The sequence below is a fragment of the Setaria viridis genome, chromosome 7 (assembly GCF_005286985.2).
Source record: "Setaria viridis chromosome 7, Setaria_viridis_v4.0, whole genome shotgun sequence".
NCBI classification, from domain to species: domain Eukaryota; kingdom Viridiplantae; phylum Streptophyta; class Magnoliopsida; order Poales; family Poaceae; genus Setaria; species Setaria viridis.
Window position 1 is genome coordinate 19,889,522 of NC_048269.2, and position 21,510 is coordinate 19,911,031.

The window sequence follows — 21,510 nt, forward strand, 5'->3', positions numbered from 1 at the left end:
CGGCGCTCGACGTCCTGATCCGCGACGGGCACTGCCGGATCGCCCTCGCCGCGGCGGCCCCCGGGTGCCCCCGCCTCACGAGGATGCGCCTCGACAACGTGACCCTGAACGACGATTTCATGGCGCGGCTCGACGCGCTGTTCCCCGCCCTGGAGGATCTGGACCTCAGGGACTGCCGAGTGTGATTTAGGAGACGACATGCAGACATTGCGGCGTTTCCTGCAGAACACGCCTGTCCTGGAGACTCATCGCTTGCAGCATTGCAAGGTTAGTATTTACACTAATTCTACCTATCTGTATACTTGTGAGTGTTTAATTGTGCACTTCGCTCGATTGATGGCTCACTGAAACCTCTGCATTGGCAAAAGCTTCCAGATATACTACATTGCTGGGAAAGGGAGGGAGGAACCGGCCGTGTGTAGCTCCTAAGCTGAAGTTGTTAGAGATCAAGTATAAAGATGATGAGTATGTAGCGGGGACGATGCCGGATGAATACTGGGAAGAGCATGCTCGTAGATTTTAGGAGGTTTTATCGGTCATTTCTCAGGAGCTGCAGACTACTGTCCGAGCTACCAGAGTTCAGTGAAACTAGCCTTGCTGCGAATCTCAAATCATGTGCGCGTTCAAGTTTCTTGGGTTTTTTTTTTCCAACAGAAGAATTTTTTTCCAACAAGAGTTCAGAAGAATTGTTTTCAAAATAAGTGGCGAGGTGGCTAGTACCGGTTGTACAACCGGCCTTTAGTACCGGGTCAAATAACATAATATGCATATTATGCGTGTACGCACTTTATGGGATTCGAACTCACGATCTTAAGTCTCGCTTGAGCCTTCCTTACCATCTCATTTACACATCACATGTGATGGAGATAGATATGCTTTTCTTTCGAAATAACCCGTGGAGAGACCTTTATTACGGGTCATAACACCACCCGACCTTTAGTACCGGGTCACACTTGCTACTAAAAGGCCTCCGGGCCTTCCAAATTTGAACTCGGTACTAATGCTAACATTAGTAACAGGTCAAAATGCAACTGGCACTAAGACCGAGGATAAATGTTTATATTTTTAGTAGTGCTTGTTGATCAAAGACGGGGTACAACCGTTGATATTACGACAGCTACAACTATGCCAAATGCTCCTCGATCTAGTTGTGTCTGCTGTTGTTTTCTTTCCTTTTGGTTCTTTGAGTGGTTGCCCTCCCTGTCCTCTCATCTTAGTTGTTCATGCTTTTGTGCCGGCTTTAGTGGTGCTCGGTTTTCTGTCCTAGGTGGGGGAGATGCCCAGTCATTTTTATTTTTTGTCTTTGATTTTGTGGTTTGTTCCTTCTTTTAATAAAAATTGCGGCAAATCTCTTGCCGTTCCGTTAAAAAAAATCTTGGTTTTCCGTGATCGTACTAGCATATATATCTTTGTGTACCTAATTGTGGAAATTGGTTTTATTTTAACAACTTATGAAATGTTAAAATAATAAAGGTTTCGAGAATAAATTGTCCATTTATCATTTGTATTAAAAAAACATTCTACTTTTTCCTTGTTCAGGTACGATGTTGAACTTCAAAGTTTTTGTTTCTGTTTTCTAAGAAGAGCATATTTTCAGTAGCATATATACGTATTTTTTAAGGATGTTTTATTTTGATTCGATACTCTCAAGTTCAGTGTTGTATATGCACCGAATTAGATACTACTACTAGTTCATACTCTTACACATACACTGGCCACTGGTACTTCAATGGCTGGTGTCAATGATCGGATTCAGTGGCACGGTGCACCAAATCTTCACGTGTACGAAATTTTGACTCTACGCTTCCCGTCCTGAACAGAGCTTTCCATCGGACGAGCCTCTTCCTTCAAGATACCTACCAGAGCTTGAGCTAGCTCATCGACGGCGTGGCCTTCACGGAACTCGAGCTCTATCGACTTCAGGTTCTTGCACTCGTACGCCGTCGGACTGCAGCAATCGGAGGAGGGCGTCTTGTCGCGGGACCTCGCCTTCCTCTTCTTGCTCCTAGAGTCACCTGTAAACGCGCAGCGTGAGCGTCTCCAGACTGGGCGCGTTCCGGAGGAAGCGCCGCAGCACCTGGCACTCGACCCCGACGTCGCACCCGTCGAGGAGCAAGGTCCCCAGGTTGTGGAAAACGGGGAAGTCTCCGGCGTCCTCGCCGCCGAGCAACGCCGTGGCCGAGAACCCCGACAGGTCCAGGCTCCTCGCGTGGCGAAGGGACCTGAGGAGACCGAGCTTGCCCGCCGGGTCTGCCAGTGACGCCGCGATGAGGGCCGGCATCTCGCCTTCCGCGGTGACCGGCGGCGGGTGGCCATTTATACTATGGTAGGCGATACGAGGAGCCGCGATTGCCAGGACGTCGTTGACCTGGTGGTACTCGCGCCGGCAGCGATCAATGAACAGCTCCCTCAGCGAGTGGGAGGCGAGCCGGCCGAAGTTGTACGTGCACCCCTCGAGATGCAGGTGTTCCAGGACCACGAAATCGGCGGCGAGGCAATCCGTGAAGTCGTCTGACAAGCTCACCCCGGAGAGGCGCATCGTCCTGAGGCGGCACGCGAAGGCGCCGGCGTGGCTGCGCAGGGTGATGCCGGGGAAGCAAGGCCATCCGTGCTCGCTGAGAGCGTGAGGGGCGTCGTTGTCGCAGGTGAGGTGGAACGCCACGGGGCGGCGCCGGAGCCCGCGGCGGATCCACCTGCGGGCGGCGCGGAAGTCGACGCAGGAGACGCCGCGCAGGCGGAGCGCGTCCAGCGGCGCCGCGTCGCCGGGCGGCAGTAGTCTGTCGGCGAGGTCCTCGAACGCTTCCCACTCCTCCACGCACCTGTGCAGCCACACGAAGCCGCGCCGCTGTTGGTCTCTGCGCCGCCAGCACCGGTCAAGCTGCCCCACGCCTCTGCCTTCATTGTGCCCCCTCTCCCTGTTACCGGCCTCCCGCCGGCCGTCGGCCGGCCGTTCAGCTCTCGGAGGAGAGCCTCAGTGCGGCGGGGCTCCATGTGCCGCGTCGGATGGCTGGGTGGCGGTCAACAGCCGCGATGCGGCGGGCGCCGTCGCCTGGCTCATCGCAGAGGACGCCGGCGAGGGGCCACCGTTGTCTTTGAAGAACGGTGGCACACCTCGGTGAGCCGCCATGGTCCCGACAGTGAAGCTCGGGTGGATGGCTGTGGTACTCCCAACGAGGTCGGAGGTGATGGTGGTATGGTTGCCACAGTTGATGGAGGGGTAGCCTCGGGACCGAAGTCGACGATGTTATTGATTGATGGGGTAGCGTTACACATATATACAAGTCCAAAGGGTGCGAAGGTGTCCGTTCGGGAAGGACATGCCCCTTCCCGAATGGCCCCTTTGTGACTTGTCATTAGCAGTTACTAATGATGTCATTAACTAATAATTAAGTAATTAGAGTAATTGACACTAATAACTGTGTTTCACCGCAGTTGCCAAGCCGGGCCGCCGGCCGTTTCGATTGCCTTCTTAATCCGAGAAGAACCGACCGTTCTCGTGCACTACGACGCGTAGACGGTAGACTACGTGTCCTGCGCGGGTACGTACGGCATCTCAAGTATTCCCGTAGGGGAAGCAACGCTTCTGCGCCGAATCGATCACGACGCCCTCGATCGATCCCCATGGAGACTTCCGCCGCCTGCGCCCTAGACCGCCTCAGCGCGCTGCCGGACGACGTTGTGCGGGCCGCCCAGCCTTCATCTTACCTCTGCGCAGTTCTGCCACGCGTGGGCTGCTGCAAAAGTGCTCTCCCCCACCCCACGGCCCGTGCAAGGGGGTCGGTTAGCTTTTCGTTCGGATCCATCATCATGGACATGGACACAGAGTTGGATCGAGGAAGCGACGCTTCTACACCCGATCGATCGCCCCCGATTGCCATGGAGGAGGAGACGCCCGCCGCCTGCCACGACGGCGAGCGCGGCCGCGGCGGCGCAGCAGCAGAAGACCGGCTGAGCGCGCTGCCGGACGACGTCCTGCGGATCGTGCTGTCGTGCCTCACGTCCCTGCAGGCGGCGCGGACGAGCGCGCTCTCGCGGCGGTGGAGGCACCTCTGGCGCGCCGTGCCCTGCGTCGACATCGACCAGCGCGAGTTCTTCCGGCCGCCGCCGCCCCGCCCCGCGGCCACGTGGATCCACGCGTTCCGCGGCGTGGCGACCGAGGAGGAGGATCGCCCCCGGGCGCCGGCCGCCGATCTGTGGGACAGGTTCGAGGACGCCGCCGACTGGCTGTCCCTCCGGCACATCGGGCCGTCGTCGCCGCCGCCGCTGGACGCGTTCCGGCTGCGCGTCGCCTGCGGTGGCTTCCACGCCGCCCGCAAGTGGATCCGCCGCGGGCTCGCGCGCCGCCCCGCGGCACTCCACGTCCGCGTCGACAACGACGGCGTCGACGCCGAGGACAGTGGGTGGCCGTTCTTCCCCGACGCCCACGCCGCCGGCGCATTCACGTGCCGCCTCAGGACGCTGCGCCTCTCCGGGCTGACCCTGACGAGCGACTTCGCCGGCGCTCTCGCCGCCGACTTCCCGGTCCTCGGAGACATGCAGCTCGAGGACTGCCGCTACGAGTTCACCCGGCTCGCCTCCGCCTCGCTCAAGAAGCTCTCCATCGAGTACCACGACCACGCATACAACGTCGACGAGCTGGTTCTCGCGACACCTAGCGTCGTCTCGCTGCGCGTCCTCGGCAACGCGCCGCCGGTCGCCTTGGAACACGAGACACCGTCCATCGTCGAGGCGACGCTGACGCACCGGGCCGGCGACCTCGGCGTCCTGAGATCCCTGCGCGGCGCGGCGAGCCTGAAGCTGTTCCGGTTCTCGACGGCGGCGCTGCTGGACGACGGCGAGCCCGGCGGGTTCCCCGTGTTCGGCAACCTGGGGACCTTGCTCCTCGACGGCTGCGACGTCGGGGCCGAGTGCCACGTGCTGCGGCGTTTCCTCCGGAACGCCCCCCGCTTGGAGACGCTCACGCTGCGCAACTGCCTGCGCAACCGCGTGTTCTCCGGCGGCGCTCCGGTGTCTAGGAGCAGGAAGAGGAAGGAGAGGGCCAAGAGGAAGCGCTCCGACGATCAGCGTGCGCCGGCAGGTTACCCGTGCAGGAACCTAAAGCTGGTTGAGCTCGAGTTCTATGAAGACAACGCTCTGTTCGAACTGTCCAGCGCCCTGCGGGATATCTCCAAGGAAGTGGTTCATCCGATCGAAGGTTCTGTTGAGGACGCGAAGCGTACGGTCAAAATCTCGTACATGTGAAGAACTGCAGATGGTCTGAGCCCATTCTTGGAGACATTGTAGGCCGGAGTGGTTTCTCCACGAGTTTCAGTTTTCGATCAGCTTAGCAAAGATGACCCTGCAACTTCTTATCACTGTTTTTGTATCGAATTCTTTGTCAGCAGCCCAGGAACAAGCAAAGAACACAGCGGTTTCCAGATTGCTATTTCACTTCACAGGTAAATTAGTGTATGCATAATTGCATATACATGCAGAAAGATCAAGTGAACTCAAAGATTTATTTTTGAAAATGCCAGCCTCCACTTTAAGTTGGAGTTAGGGCTCCTTTGGTGCGGCTTACGCTGGCTTTAGCTTCAGCACTGTGCGCTACTATTGCGCATCGTAGCGCGTGCCGGAGTCTAAGCTGGGTAAGCCACTTTTTTCGGCTCCACCGGTTTCTCATCTTCCTAGTTCATTTTTTTGCCTCGTTTTGCATTCCGGCTTCACGCTACAGTAGAAAATAGTGCAGCATAGTGCCCGGCTACTATAGCAAGAAGTCAAAGCTAAAACAGGCTAAGTCGTGCCAAAGGAGCCCTTAGTATATGCAAAGAAACGAAGCATCAAGCAAACATGCTACTTTCAGTCCACTTTGAAGTTTGAACACACGTAAGCATCACACCAAGGTAACCAAGCATCACACAAAAGCAAGATTATAGCTTTATAGGTGCAGACGTGCAGTGAACACAAATTCAGAATACCACACCATGCAGCTAAATTATCTAGAAACGAAAGGAGCCAAAAGTACATGTTTGCACATTAGCTAAGATAGAAGCGGTCCTACATTCGAAGATAGTAGAGGACATGGATGCAAAGCGACACAACCACAGAGACGGTCTGGAGCCCTGTCCTAATGGTCAAGCGAATCGATTTTGGTGAGTTTTATGTTATTCTTGGGCAGACTCACTAATGCTCAACAAAAGCTCCACCAGCTTTTTTACATCGTCATCTTCATAGACAATTTCAGTATACTTGAGGTTCTTGCAACGGACATCAAACTGGTTCAGACACCCCTTGTTCAGCTTGGCCTTCGTCCTTTTTTTTTTCTTAGGGTCTTTTGAGAACTATCGACATCACAAAAGATGTAAGACAATGAACTAAAAATTTAATCGCATAAGTTAAAGGCCAAAGCACATTATACCTTGCAATGGCACAAAGTGAGCTTCTTCAAATTAGGTGAACTCTGAAGAAAGTGTTCCAATATCTGGAAGTTGTCACTAAGATCACAGTTCCAATAATAAGGTCCTAAGATTTCTGAAGTTCGGGAATGTCACCAGATCCTCACCAAGCACCTGGTGCATGCAATGCACCAGAACATGAGTAGAAGAGAAAAAAATGGGAAATATCAATGAAGACAAAAAGTATTACAATGTCAGGAAAATTGACAACACCCAAACTTGTCACATCAGAAACACAACAAAAAAGAAAACATTGGTAAAGATAGAGAAGGCAAACCATTGTCTCGAAACCCGACAGCACCAAACTTGTCACATTAGACACACTAAAAAGAAGCTTGAATTGATCCTCGTCGAGTTTACTTTCTACGTAGTTCCTTTTTAAATGAATTGAGGCCTTGGCAAGAGATAGCATCTCCTCTAATGAGACACCACCTTCAAAGAAACAAGCATCCATGTCCAGGAGCAGATAAGTAACAACAGGGGCAGTGATAACCAGCAACGATTCTGTAAATTCTGTATATCTGCGGATATGAATAATCAAGCTCTGCAGTGTGGGCGATGTAATCACAGAAAGTCCACTGTGTTCGATAAATTAGTTGATATCTTGTACCACAAGTACTCGAGGTTGTTTAGATTGGAACCGTGACAAGTCTAGAGATAGAGTTAGAGATATAGTTGGTTGTTGTAATCTAGTTGTTATAAATCTAGCTGTAGTTTGGTTCCAATCTAAACCAACTCGAGTACATCTTGTAAGCCACACAAGGGGCTCTTCCTTGCCTATATAACAAAGGTGCGGCCTCCTACAGGAGGTTCAACGCTTCCCATCTTATTTCACATGGTAATCAGAGCTATCCTCTAAACCACATCCACCGTGTCGAGCTCATCTTCCATCGCCGAGATGCCCTCCTCTTTTAGTCACCCGGTGACTGAGAAGCTCACCAAGTCCAACTTCGCCCTATGGAAAGTGCAGGTCCTCCCTGCCATCTGAGGAGCGCAGATGATGGGCTACATCGACGGGACTATCGTCCCCCCACCGCAACATATTGATTGCGGCACTGAGGAGAAGGAGAAGGTAGCCAATCCGTCCTATGCAGCATGGCTGGTGCAAGATCAGTAGGTGTTCAGCTACCTCGTCGCCGCGATGTCCCATGACATCTTGGTGCAAGTTGCGACCTTTGTCACGGCGCGCGATCTGTGGATAGCCCTGGAGGAGATGTTCGAGTCAACAACGCGGGCACGTGTGGTGAACACCTGCATTGCTCTCGCCACCACCAAGAAGGGAGCCTTGTCCATCGCTAAGTATGTTGCTAAGATGCGTGCTCTTGGCGAGGACATGGCAGCTGCTGGCAAGCCCCTCGATGACGAGGAGATGGTGTCCTACATCCTAACTGGGCTCGATTTGGAGTTCAATTCGGTCGTCTCAGCGATGTTGGCTCAAGTAGAGCCCATCATCGTCACAGGGCTCTACACCTAGCTTCTTGCGTTCGAGTAATGCATGGATCTACTGGTATACTGACACCGGAGCCTCTGATCACATCACTGGTGAGCTGGACAAGATGATGATTCGTGATCAATACATGAGAGGAGATCAAGTCCACACGGCTAACGGGGCAAGTATGAATATCGTACACATCGGTCGTGTTATTTGTTATACCCCTGAACGAAAGATCTTTCTCAATAATGTCTTACATGTACCTAGCACTGCTAAGAATCTCATATCTGTTCATAAATTAGCTGCTGATAATGATGCCTACTTTGAATTTCATCCAAATCTATTTTTCATAAAGGATCGAGCAACGAAGAGAATCCTTCTGGAAGGAAAGTGTAGAGATGGTCTTTACCCTCTACCGGCTGCTGCCCTCAAGAATAAACATGTTCTCAGCATCTCTGGTGTTGTCAAACCAACTTTGGAGAGATGGCACCATCGCTTGGGACATCCCTCTTATCAAGTCGTTAGGGAAGTCATCAAGAAGAATAGTTTACCTTGCTTGGTCGAGACTAGGTTAAATTCCGTTTGTGATTCGTGTCAGATGGCCAAGAGCCATCAGCTACCCTATCCAAAGGCGTCGAGTCAGTCTGCTTTCCGTTTACAATTATTGTTCTCAGATGTATGGGGCTAGCTTGTGATTCTTTTGGAAAGTACAAGTATTATGTGAGTTTTATCGACGACTATAGCAAATTTGTTTGGATCTATCTTCTTGAATACAAATCCGAAATTTTCCAACATTTCCATGACTTCCAAGCTCTTGTTGAACAACAATTTGATCAAAAAATTCTTGCCATGCAAACTGATTGGGGCGGCAAATATGAAAAGCTAAATTCTTTCTTTAACAAAGTAGGCATCTCTCATCTTGTTTCTTGTCCCCATGCTGACCAACAGAATGATGCAGTTGAAAGGAAACATAGGCATATTGTTGAAGTTGGCCTCTCTCTTCTTGCTCAATCTTCCATGCCCCTAAAATATTGGGATCAAACTTTTCTAGCAGCCACCTATTTAATCAACAAAAAACCGAGCAAGGTTATCCAACATCTAACACCACTTGAGCGCCTTCTGAACCTTGAAGTTGACTACAACTCTCTTAGGGTCTTTGGTTGTGCATGTTGGCCAAACTTGAGACCTTATAACTCTCGGAAGTTGGAATTTCGTTCAAAGCGATGTGTATTTCTTGGGTACAACAACCTTCACAAAGGGTTCAAGTGCCTTGATGTCTCTAGTGGTCGGTTTTGTATCTCGCGAGATATCATTGTTGATGAGGAGATTTTTCCCTTTTCCGATCTAAATCCAAATGCTGGCGCTTGATTTACCTCGGAGCTCCTTCTTTTGCCTCCGGCCTTGCTTAATCCATCTAGTTCAGGTGGAGTACACTTACACGATCATGTGGACGATATGTCCCCTAATGGTACTGATGATAATTCTCTAAGTGTATAGGAAAATGCAGCTCAAATTAATGAAAACACCACAGCATAGCCTGATTTTATACAACCATCCACCAGCGCGGAGCACGAGGATGATCTTCCGGTAGTGTCAGTATGAGGAGCAGGCAGATCCGCCTCGGATCCGGCGTCGTTAGCGCCATTAGCACAGAGCCTGCACACGATCCGCCCGCGGCCAATCCGGTCGAGCCGCGTCTGGCGCCCATGTCGCCCGAGCGCAGGGGGGCAGGATCTTCTGTGCCACAACATAGCAACACACTCGAGGCACACGGATTCGATGCGGCTGGCACTAGACATTCGGAGTTCGAGGAGGATCCGGCAGGATTTGGTGTGCCCGCTGATCCTGTGCACCACTTAGTGTCAGCATCGCCCCTAGAGCTGACAGAGCCGGCTTCAACTTGTCCCAGGGCACGGCTTCAAGGAGGTATTTGCAAACCCAAAATTTATACAGATGGAACTGTAAAATATGGTCTTCTCTCTTGTACTGGGGAACCAGATAGCCTTGAAGAAGCTTTGCATGATGAAAATTGGAAGCAAGCTATGGATGTTGAATTTCTTGCTCTACAAAGGAACAAGACATGGAGGCTAGTACCACCAGAGAAAGGAAGGAACATTGTGGATTGCAAATGGGTTTATAAAATCGAAGGAAGCCAGATGGAACTATTGATAGATATAAAGCAAGACTTGTTGCCAAGGGCTTCAAGCAAAGGTATGGACTAGATTATGAAGACACATTTAGTCATGTGGTTAAGGCAGCAACAATTAGGCTTTTGCTCTCCATTGCTATGTCACAAGGATGGAGTCTTTGACAATTGGATATGGAGAATGCGTTTCTTCATGGTGTTCTAGAGGAAGAGGTGCATATGAAGCAACCTCTTGGATATCGTGACAAACTCTTTCCCAATTATGTGTGTAAGTTGGATAAGGCACTCTATGGTCTCAAACAGGCACCAAGAGCATGGTATCATCGTCTAAGTGTAAAGCTTCAAGGTTTAGGATTTAAAGCATCCAAGGCCGACACCTCTCTTTTCTTCTATAGGAAAGGTAATTTGGCTATGTTCATCTTGGTATATGTAGATGATATCATAGTGGCAAGCTCATCTACCGAAGGAACAAAGGTACTCTTGCAGGTTCTCAAATCTGATTTCACGTTAAAGGATTTGGGGGATCTGAGTTACTTCTTGGGGATTGAGGTGTCGAGATCTGCAGATGGGCTGACATTGTCTCAAGAGAAATATGCTGGTGACGTGCTGAGAAGGACAGGGATGCTTAATTGTAAGCCAACCAACACGCCAATGTCAACTACAGAGAAATTGCCAGCACATGGAGGGATTCCACTTGGCCCTAAGGATTCTACTCTCTACAAGAGCATCATTGGGGTGTTACGGTACTTGACACTAACAAGACCGGATATTTCCTTTACTATAAACAAGATCTATCAGTACCTCCATGCGCCAACTTCTGAACATTGGATAGCAGTGAAGCGTGTGCTGAGATACCTCAAGTATACATTGCATCTTGGGCTTAAAATGTCCAAGTCTAAGTCTGCACTTGTAAGCGGGTTTTCTGATACAGATTGGGCCAGGTGCGTTGATGATAGGCAGTCAACACGAGGCTTTGCCATTTTCCTTGGTTCGAACTTAATCTCATGGAGTGCAAGGAAACAAGCCACTATGTCACGCTCAAGCACTGAGGCAGAGTATAAAGCAATGGCAAATGCAACGGCAGAAATTATTTGGGTGCAGTCATTACTTCAGGAACTTGGAATTAGAAGCCCCCCCTTTTGCAAGATTATGGTGTGACAATCTTGGCGCCACCTATCTATCAGCCAATCGAGTCTTCCATGCTTGCACAAAATATATAGAAATTGATTATCACTTTGTAAAGGAAAGAGTTGCACAGAAGCTTCTGGATGTTCAGTTCATATCTACTCAAGATCAAGTAGCTGATAGGTTTACAAAAGCTCTCACAATTCGAAAGCTTGAAGAATTTAGGAACAATCTTAATCTGGAATCACTACGTTAAGATTGAGGGAGGATGTTAGATAAATTAGTTGATATATTGTACCACAAGTACTCAAGGTTGTTTAGATTGGAACCATGACAAGTTTAGAGATAGAGTTAGAAATATAGTTGGTTGTTGTAATCTAGTTGTTGTAAATCCAGCTCTAGTTTGGTTCCAATCTAAACTAACTCGTGTACATCTTGTAAGCCACGCAAGTAGCTCTTCCTTGCCTTGCCTATATAACAAAGGTGCAGCCTCCTTCGGGAGGTTCAACGCTTCCCATCTTATTTCACACACTGCACTAGTAGTCTTTCAGAATCAAGTTCTTCAGTGAGTGGGACGTGATCTCATGAAATGTACACTCACAAGCTTTCAGCTCCAAATCCTACAAATATTGGTAGCCTGAATTGACATGCTTCATGAAACTGTCATCCAAATGTACGTGGGAAAGATAGTCTTTCGAGGCGCCAAGAGCTAGAGCTCAATCCCTGGCGCTGAATGCTAGGTTCCTGGGCATTGTACTTTATGCCATGATGGATCCATCTGGCTGCCGCTTTACCCTGATAGCAATTACGGTGACTAATGTGCAGCTGGAACGTATCCAAGAGTGGAAGGGAAATATTGTTAGGGATAATCAGGTGGTCGGTGAAGTCCTGAAACTAGTCCCACTCCTTATCTCCGTCGTCGTTCGAACCTGCGGTCTCAAACTCCTCCTGGTCGATGTTGAGGCAGGGTGCGGAGGTGCTCCCACCTGGTGGACAGCACGCAGGTCTGCACCACCTGCCGGGCCTTCATGAAGGACATGATGTGGTGGAGGAGGCAATCCGGCAGGGAGCTCAGCCGGTCGCCGCCGGCCAAGATGCTGCTCCTGCTTGCACCTAGCATGAGCCTTGTACGAGCGAGACGTAGAAGTATATGTCCATCAAATGATCAACTGTTGCCAAATACGCATTACGTATACGTAGTCGTAGTTATACTGCATTGCTGAGTAGTACCAGCTGCAAGTACATATTTTGACTGGATGCATTGGGAAGATTGTAGTTGTAGAGGAAGTCGGGTGCACTGCCCGAGAAGCCGAGCTGCCGCAGGCGGGAGGACCGAAGGAGGAGGAGCACGAGCTCACGCCACGGCCTCGCCAGGCGGCAGGCGCCGCACGTATCGGCCTCCTTGTCCTTACCAGAGCGTGCAGTGAACGGAGTAGGGCCGGGCTCTGTAGAAATGAGGACCAATGGTGGTCACCCTTGGATGATGAGTGATTGACAACGTTGTGTTGGTTTGATGTTGCTCTTGGCTTGTGATGTGCAGGTGTAGGATGCGACGTGGCGGTCGACAGCGTGCGGTGAAGGTCAAGCGAAAGGTTCGTGCCGATGAACCAAGGGCGGTGAAGGATGAATGCGAGTAGGCTTGGACTGATGGACCCGAGGAGTCCGGGCGGTCCACATGATGCACGGAACGGCGGGAGAACAGACGAGATGGAGACGGCGGCGGTCGATTCGAGCGAGAGGCTTGGCGGAGGCCGGACACGCGTCAACATCAAGGAGGTTGCGTGGCGGCCAAGCGAAGATGGACGGTTTGGGTGGTTTGGGCCTCAAAACCACCGCGCAGGCAGGTTTCCCGGTTTGGGCCTCAAAACCGGGGGCGAGCCCGGTGCAACCGGAGCTTCGAGAAGGAGGGCACGTGGCGTCATCGCGAAGCTTGCGTCGAGGCGAAGCAAAGTCGTGAAGGCGATGTGTCCGTCTGATGCGCGGATAAAAACTTGGACCAAAATGCCCCTGCGTGGGTAGTTATCTTAGTTGTAGCTGTAGGGATAGTATAGTCTTTCATCCTGGACTATAAATAGGGATGGGAGGCTGGTTATTTCAGCACCTCTTTGCTTATCAACTCATTATCTTTTAGCTTAGAGGCTAGTCATGTGCTTAAGTGAGAGGAGAGAGGGAGATTAGAGAGTGATTACTCTTTTTTCTTGATTTCTTCATCTTTAGTGAGTGGATGAAGGGAGGAGGCTAGTCCTCATCTTGTATAGAAGATGTTCTCGTGATTTAGCTTTGTTTGTTGTCTCAAATCGTGCTAAATCTTTGATTCCCGAGCGTTTTTCTATTTCGCTATTTTCGGAGCTATTTTTGGGGATTTATTGTTCTTCGTGTTTGAGCTCGAATCTCGTGAGATTGGTTGAAGGGAAATGTTGCTAGGACCTTAGGAAGCACCTTTGATATGATCCCCCTTCAAATCCCTCACGAATCCGGCTTGAATTTTGAATTTTCCCAAATCGTGTTCTTGAGTTAGGGTTTCGGTTTTCTCCAAAATTTGCGATGAATGCTTGAGCTTTTTGAGATTTGTCTCATGGATCTATTTTCCCTAGTGGTATTGCATCCTTGTCTCAAGTTTTATCTTGATCAGCGGAGTATCGAAGGAGTTCTTGTGATTTGAAGTGGAGCGTGTTCTTCTTTGTTCCTTGCTGTTCTTGCGTGCGTTGTTTTCTGTTCTTCGTTCCTTCTGTTCGTGTGCGCAGGTGACAGATTGCAGGGAAGCAGCGCTACACTCGCTGCGAGGCTGGCCCGATGCAGTAGGCGCAGCAGCCCGGCAGTGCGCGACGCGGCCCAGGCAGCAGAGGAGCATTTGCGGCCCAGCAGTGCTAGCGACAGCAAGCGGCCCATCGGCTGGCCTGAAGCCCATCGGCGAGCAGCTGCAGGTGAGCTAGCAGGCTCAGGAGCAAGTAAGTGACCAACGGCCCACACCAACAAGCCATCGCAGGACCAGGCCTTCAAGAAAATGAACAGCAGGTGCACACAGCCCAATAGCACAAGTCCAAGTGTAGCTAGTCGTGCAAACCAGTGAGCTAATTCCTTTTATCTTTTGTTAATTCCATGCAATAATTAGTTCTCTATTAATTCCTTCACTTAGCTAAATTAACCTGTGTCCCTTTATTTAGCTACTTGTTTTTATCTTACTAATCATGTGTAGTTTATTACTCATCCTTTGATGCCTAGATTAGTAAGTGGGTAGTAGTATCTTTGCTTTGCCTCATTTGTGCAAACTTGATAGAATCAATTCATGCTATGTTTCCGCTGTGATTTGAGCGTTTCTTATCGTTCCTAGGGTGAGCTTGTCACGAGTTGACTTGTGTCATCTTGACGATAAAATGCGCGGTGTGATGTGGGGTTGCATTTGGAACATAGACCTTGTTCTCATTGAGAATTTTTATAGGCTCCCATTCATCTCCCTCTGGTCGCCCTTTCGATCCTTCAAGAAACCATCCATGCACGCGATTGCCAGTGCGGTTCTGGCCTCTGGGCAGGTATTTTCGGCGGAGGGCGGCCGGCCGCCGATGGAGTGAAGATGTTATGCCGGTTTCCGGTCTACCGAAGTGGCTCGGGGCGGCGGCGGAGGTGCAGCAAGCAGCTCACGGCCACACGCGGCCACGCTGCTACGTTTTCAACAATTTCTCGGATTTTTTGAAGGCCCGGTTGCCGATCCTTCATAAATTTTTTCTTAATTATTTAAAGGCTTTTAGTAATTATATAAGAGATTCCTAGAGTGATTCGTGGTTTTGGTTGATAAATGTTGGTTGGGATTCTTATTAGTAGCTAATTCGTTGTCATCAAGATGAGGGGCTAAGCGTTTTGCAGGGAGCTTGGAGAAGATTTTTGCTATAATAATGTATGCGAGGCTTATTGGTCTCATGGTCTGTAATTACCTATGGCCAAGGCATCTGCTTTTTTAATGAGAATAATATGTGCAGAGTTATAGAGATCAAGGTTACGAGCGTTCGTAGAGATCTCTGAAAACAGCCGTAATCACGCAAAGCTACTCTTGATACCTTCCCAACATTCTCTAAGGAAACCTCAAACGTCTCCAATAATATGAGCTAGAACTAGCTGCTAACGAATTTAGAGAAGAGATGGTGTGCAGCAGCTAATTTTAAATATTGTGTAGTGAGAGGAAGGTGCATTGAGAAATGAGTGAAACTATCTCCTTTGCACAGTTCAACGAATAAAAAATCAATTCTACCAACTTAGAGCTAGATTGTTGGAATTATCGTGTTTGCATTTCGTATCCAAGTGAGGCCACAAAGTGTGTAAACCACGCATAGTCAAAGAACAATCTAAAATTGTGGTTAGAAATTTTGAAGCATACGAGTTCAGAATTATTCACCCTTATCTAAGATTGGAATATCTAGAAGCTCCTTATCTCTGTACTATAAGAGTTCTTTTCTGGTCGTACCTATCAGCCATATACAGTAAAAAACGAGTCAAAAGTTGCTTGTACTTCAGTTAGCCAGGGGCATGCAATGCAAGCAGAATTCAGAGAAGCCATAGGTCACAAAACCACGCACATGGCGCCGGGCTAACGATGCACTAGTCAACCTTGGTGAGCCTTATGTTATTATTCGGTAGATTCCTTGAGAAGAGCAGCAAAAACTCGACAAGTTGCCGGACATCATCATCTTTATATATGATTTCAGTATGCTTGAGGTTCTCGCACCGGACATCCACGAGGTTTTCGACAACAACGTTCTTCATCTTGGAGGTTCCTCTCCTTTTCTTTGTATCGTTTAAGAACTGTTGCACCATAAAAGATGTAAGCCAGGGGACTAAATTCAGTCACAGATGATTTATACACGTAGTAAAGAAAATGACACTACTATACCTTGCAACACCGCAGAGTAAGCTTCTCCAATATAGGTGAACTCCGAAGAAAGCATCCCAATAATGTCTGGAAATCATCACTGGGATCATAGTTGTGCAGTATCAAGACCCTTATGTTCTTGAATTCTGGATATGACGAAAGGGGTTCCCCAACTAGCACCTGGAGTAGATTCAATACACAGATGAAATGAAAAAAATGCATTGGCAAGGACAGAGAGAAGTCATAATTATGTAGTCTTCTGCGACTTGCATGCTCGTTTTTAAAAGATTTAAGATGATGAAATGAATCTTAAAGCTTAGATATAATATACCTTCCAACTCGGGGACAAATGTAAAGTGAGCTTCTCCAAGTTGGGTGAATTCCGAAGAATGCGTCCTGATACTTGGAGATCATCGCAAAGACCACATTTGTTCAATTCTAGGTTCCTTAGGTTGTTGAATTCTGGGAATGCCGTGGATTCTTCACCTGCTTCCACCTGAAACGAGTTCGCAACATGAATCCATGCATGCATAGAGTGAAACGGAAGCAGCAGCATAAGAAGATATATACCGTAATGTCGAAGCCTGATAGCTCCAAACTAGCCGCGTTCGACACGCTGCGAAGAGTCTTGAACAGGTGGTCTCTGAGATGTTTTTCCTTTGCTAGTGTTTCACGATGCGTCAACAGATGGATCGATGCCCTGGCAAGGGATGCCATCTCACCGAAGGAAACGCCACCTGGGAAGTTGTAAGGCGAGATGTCCAGGGACAGGCAAGCAAGAGCCGGGGCCGTGACGACGAACGGAGAAGTGATGATGGAGTCGTTGTCGCCACGCTCAACAACCAAGCTCCTCAGCGTGGGCGACGTGATCTCGTAGAATCCTTTGCCCGTGCAACATTTCAAGGCCAGGCTCTTCAGTGAGCCGGAGGCGATGGCATGGAACTGACAAGTACAAACCCTCAGCTCCAGATGCTCCAGGGACGGGCACCGTGACCTAACGTGCTCGGCGAAAAGTTCATCCAGATGACGCAGGTTCGAGAGGTGCAGCGTCTTGAGCCGCCAAGAGCCGGAGTTCAGCACTCCCTCACGCTGGGGCTCCTGGGCGCTGGACATTATGGCGCGACGGATCCACGCCGATGCATTGTCGTCGTCGGCGCTCCCCAAGATGTAGCCGCTGTGTACGTGCAGCCGGAGTTCGTCGAGGAGGGCGATGGAGACCTTCTGCAGCAGGAAGTGCACGAAGTCGCCGAACTTCTTGTAGCCGGCGACCGCGTCGGTGAACTCGTGCTGGTCGATGTCGAGGCGCGGGACCTTGGCCCAGAGGTGCCGCCATCGCCTGGACAGCTCGCAGGTGTGCACCATCTGACGGACCTTCAGCCGGGATATGATCTCGTGGAGGAGGTGGTCCGGCAGGGCGCTAAGCCGGTCGCCGCCGGCCGACGAGTCGTCGTCGTCGTCGCCGCCGCGCTTCCGCTTGCCTAGGGCTTCCATCTTGAGCTCGAGCTGCGGTTGCTAGCACTTGTTCTATTTGGATCGGTCTGATAGCTTCGATGGCGAGGTTTGCATATGTAATGTCATAGCTCCGGTCTTTCCATGGAAATCGTAGAGAGTTAGGAAGGTTCTAACGAACTTAATTGTTATCGGATCATGCCGATCCTCTCCGTGTTGTTGACGATCGGTCGGTTATCTTCTTCTGATCGCATACCTGCAGACCTGATTGTTAAAAGGATCGGTTGACTGCAGAAGCTCAGCACGTTGTTCTGGATGTGCTCCAGACAGCCGAAATACGTACTTGGCCTCATTCAACATTTGAGGCCTCGAATTAGTCCCCAATCTCTCCAGCACGACGTGGCCAAGTCTCATCTCACCGAGTCAATTAGTAGGTCGCACATTGTTTACTTGGACACCTACACGATTGGAAATCTGAATCGGATGGGACTCCCAACCTGGCAATATATTTTCCCCTGACGACTCAGCTGTTCCAGTAACACTGGATTGTACAAGAACTACAACTTATTTGAGCATTATAAACCATGTCGTCCGAAACGATGGCAGCAAGGTTTAAGCCTGTCTGGAACTTGAGATCGCTGGCATTTGCTAGTAGAACAGACTGCAGTCTTAGCCATACTACTCTGCAAGGAATAGTCAGAATGACAGGGGATCGGCGTGCGTGATTATAGCATAATTCAGAACCACCATTATGGGACAGTATCACACAGAAATCATCTAGATAACAATAGCACTAGGCCACAAACGAGCTTTGGTGAGTTTTATGTAGTTATTCGGTAAATTCCCTGAAATGTGCAGCAAAAGCTCAATCAGTTGGCGGATGTCATCCTCTTTATATATTATATGGGTGAGCTTGAGGTTCTTGCACGGGACATCCACGAGGTTAGGGCACGGGGTATACTCTGCATTCTTCGACTTGGATGGTCCTTTCTTTTTCTTCGTGTCATTTGAATACTGTTGGCAGCGTAGAAGATGTAAGTTCATGAAAATACCAAGAACTTATAACTAAATATGAGTTTGGAAAAGCTTAGTTAAGAGCAATATACCTTGCAATATAGCAAAGTGAGTCTCTCCAGGTTGGGAGAATTACGAAGAAAGTGCCCCAGAATCTGGAAGTCATCACTAAGATCACAGTGGCTTAGTACTAAGGTTCTCAGGTTGTTGAATTGTATGAATGTCGTGGATCCCTCACCGAGCACCTGGAGTATATCAGAACAGATGACACCCGACATGAGCAGTAGAGTGAAACGAGAAAACATCACCAATAAGTGGAAGATAGAGAAGGCACAAGCATACCATTGTCTGGGAAACTGATGACACTTCTAGATTTGTTATCACGCTAGATACACAACTACCAAGGATCTTGAATGGATCGACTATTTCTTTACACGATAGATGAACAGATACCTTGGCAAGGGATGTCATCTCGCTCAACGAAAGGCCACCAACAAAGTTGTGAGGCGTCACGCCTAGGAACATAGAAGCAAGGGCTGGTGCCGTGATAACAAGCGGACGATCCATCGTCTTCAAGTTGGTGCCAGTGCCACTTTCGATGAGCAAGTTCTTCAGTGTGGGCGTCGCGATCTCATCAAGTCCATACAGGGTGCAGTACTTCAGAGCCAAGTTCTTCAGCGAGCCGGAGGCGATCGCGTGAAATTTACAGCTGCAACTTCCCAGCTCCAGATCCTCCAAAGATTGGCAGCTCGTTCTGACATGCTCGGCGAAAAGATCACAGAGTTCTATATTGGAAAGGTGCAGCCTTCTGAGGCGCCAGGAATTATAGCTCACTACTTTGCCACGATGAACACCTGCAGCAGGTAGCTGGCCGTGGGGGTACTTTATGCCACGGCGGATCCATCTGGATGCAGGCCTGCCCTCGCCAATGCCGTAGCTGGCCTGCAGCCGGAGCGTGTCCAAGGAGGCGATGGAAACGTTACCAGGGGACAGGAGGGTGTCCATGAAGTCTTCAAACTTCTCCCAGCCCTCATAGTCCAGGTACTTCTTGGCGCCGGGGGTCTCGAATTCACTCTTGTCGACGTCGAGGCAGGTCATGGAGCGCCAGAGGTGCCTCCACCTCGTGGACAGCACGCAGGTCTGCACAACCTGCCGGGCCTTCATGAAGGACATGATGTGGTGGATGAGGCTGTCCGGCAGGGCGCTCAGCCTGTCCCGGTCGTCGCCGGACGAGTAGCCGGCGGCGGCGTCGCCTGCATCGTTGCCGCGCTTCCGCTTGCCGGGGGCTTCCATCTTGCGCCCTTTGCCGAGTCAATTGCTCCGTATTTGGTGGAAGGTTTTTGTGTTTTTTATACATACTGGAAAAAAAGGTGTTGTAGTTTACAACGTAGAGTAGTACGCAGCATCCACATTATGTTGGGAATCGTAGCGAGTTTGGACTTTGGAATGCTCCAACAAACCAGATCTCCCTTCGATCTTTTGTGGAGTACTTATGGGACGGTACTCTCTGTTATCATCGGCTGGCTTATCTCTTGTGATCGGATCGTAGCAACCATGACGATCAACCCCACCCGCTCCTGGGTTTTTGTTGCCAAAACTATAGTAGTATATGAAAAAGGATCGATTTATCATTTATCTGTTGCCGAATTTGATACGAGAAGGAGCATCTACTGTTGCATAAAGCCATGACTTGTTCCAGAGGTGCCGCCACTGCCGGGACAGCGCGCACGTCTACACCACCTGCCGGGCCTTCATGTGGGACATGATCTCGTGGAGGCGGTAGTCCGGCAGGGGGCTCAGGCTCACTCTATCCTGTTTTGGAACGCGAGGTTCTGTCACACCCGATTTTAAGGATAAAATCGAGTGCATTAAATACATGTGCGTCAGGATCAAGTTACGCACATGTACGACAATAGTGAATAACAAAGACAGTGCTAAAGCGAATAGAGAGAGTATTAAACATTATTACATGACCGAAAGTCTCAATAAAACATAAGCCTAATTTATTACGCAGCGGAACTCCAAAGACGACGACGACTCCACAGGCAGCTGACTGAAGAAACGTACGCCTAGTACTCCTCAAAGTCGTGTAGATACTCCTCCTCCCAATTAGCTTGGTCTGAACAGCGGTTTTGCAAGGGTGAGTACACTTATGGTTGGTACTCAACAAGTCGTGGGGAATAGTATAGTGTAAGGCAAATCAAGGTACGGCTAAGGCATAATTAGCATTCGCTTTTAATTAAGTTGGTCAAGTTTTATTAGCAATTAACTAAGTATAAGTTCATACCACCCGAAATTAAACATGATCATAAATAAAGTAAACAACATATGCATGAAATGACAACGAGTTAAATCCATCTTCCGATAATATTATCATGTGAGGGTCCAGGCCGCTCTTAACCGTGAGCACGGCTGATCGATCAGTTTTACACTCTGCAGAGGTGGCACATCTTTACCCACAAGTCGCGTAAAAGTTCAATAGAACTTTGGACCCAACCATGCGGTGTTTGCAAGGCACCATACCACACTTCCGAGGTGTGATTGCATAGGGACGCTACGAGGTCTTTACAAAGATTCATTAGTCAGTGGTAACCCGCTAAGGTTTCGGTGTCTAGCGTGCACCACCCATCCCAGACAAAAATGCAACGACTCAGTCCCCCCTCTTGCCTCATCACGAGTAAGGTCACCCCAGACTAAGGTTTCTAATTATTCAGCCAAGACCAGAGCCATTTAGTCTTGTGGTAGCACTGTTTTCCTGGGTGGTTCTCCATGTTCCGATTAACAAAAATGATCTTGTATTAATGAAAGGTATAACAGAAGTAAAGCAAGATTAAACATTGTGTTTAGTTAAACCACCATACCAAGTAAGCACTAAGCATGAACTACCCAACATAAAGTAAACCGGTTGGTCAAGGCAAAGGTAATTCAATCTAGACGAACCTTAATTGGGACCCATCAATTTAATCTTAACATGTGCATAGCATAAATGTTGAGTACGAGAAAGTAAAGGTGTATAGGATGAAAAGGTAGTGATCAAGGACACGACTTG

At 49.4% G+C, this 21,510-nt stretch overlaps 3 protein-coding genes, 1 long non-coding RNA gene, 1 other non-coding gene and 1 pseudogene across 6 annotated transcripts; 2 read left to right on the forward strand and 4 right to left on the reverse strand.

Annotated features, from left to right (window-relative positions):
* Nucleotides 1–2,011: 2,011 nt before the first annotated feature.
* LOC117864715 (MEIOTIC F-BOX protein MOF-like) lies at nt 2,012–3,127 on the reverse strand. Its single transcript, XM_034748824.1, has 2 exons — nt 3,024–3,127; nt 2,012–2,819 (listed from the first exon to the last, which is right to left on the reverse strand). Exons 1-2 carry the CDS (start codon nt 3,125–3,127, stop codon nt 2,012–2,014), a joined length of 912 nt encoding a protein of 303 aa, XP_034604715.1.
* Nucleotides 3,128–6,106: 2,979 nt separating this feature from the next.
* On the reverse strand, nt 6,107–12,257 carry LOC117864717 (MEIOTIC F-BOX protein MOF-like; annotated as a pseudogene).
* On the forward strand, nt 7,786–7,924 carry LOC117866006 (small nucleolar RNA Z247). The gene has a single exon (XR_004642707.1). It is a non-coding gene; the product is annotated as a small nucleolar RNA Z247 (small nucleolar RNA).
* Nucleotides 12,258–13,242: 985 nt separating the features above from the next.
* On the forward strand, nt 13,243–15,126 carry LOC117862783 (uncharacterized). 2 transcript variants are annotated; one of them, XR_004642063.2, is made up of 2 exons: nt 13,243–14,203; nt 14,577–15,126. It is a non-coding gene; the product is annotated as an uncharacterized lncRNA (long non-coding RNA). The 2 variants fall into 2 exon arrangements; XR_004642062.2 differs by having other exon boundaries at nt 13,243–14,152.
* A 418-nt stretch (nt 15,127–15,544) lies between these two features.
* Nucleotides 15,545–17,949, reverse strand: LOC117864718 (MEIOTIC F-BOX protein MOF). The gene is made up of 4 exons (XM_034748827.2): nt 16,569–17,949; nt 16,330–16,494; nt 16,020–16,178; nt 15,545–15,931 (listed from the first exon to the last, which is right to left on the reverse strand). Exons 1-4 carry the CDS (start codon nt 17,487–17,489, stop codon nt 15,728–15,730), a joined length of 1,449 nt encoding a protein of 482 aa, XP_034604718.2. The 5' UTR covers nt 17,490–17,949; the 3' UTR covers nt 15,545–15,727.
* Nucleotides 17,950–18,224: 275 nt separating this feature from the next.
* Nucleotides 18,225–19,777, reverse strand: LOC117864719 (MEIOTIC F-BOX protein MOF). Its single transcript, XM_034748828.2, has 3 exons — nt 18,804–19,777; nt 18,554–18,706; nt 18,225–18,461 (listed from the first exon to the last, which is right to left on the reverse strand). Exons 1-3 carry the CDS (start codon nt 19,752–19,754, stop codon nt 18,225–18,227), a joined length of 1,341 nt encoding a protein of 446 aa, XP_034604719.1. The 5' UTR covers nt 19,755–19,777.
* Between the last annotated feature and the right edge of the window lie 1,733 nt (nt 19,778–21,510).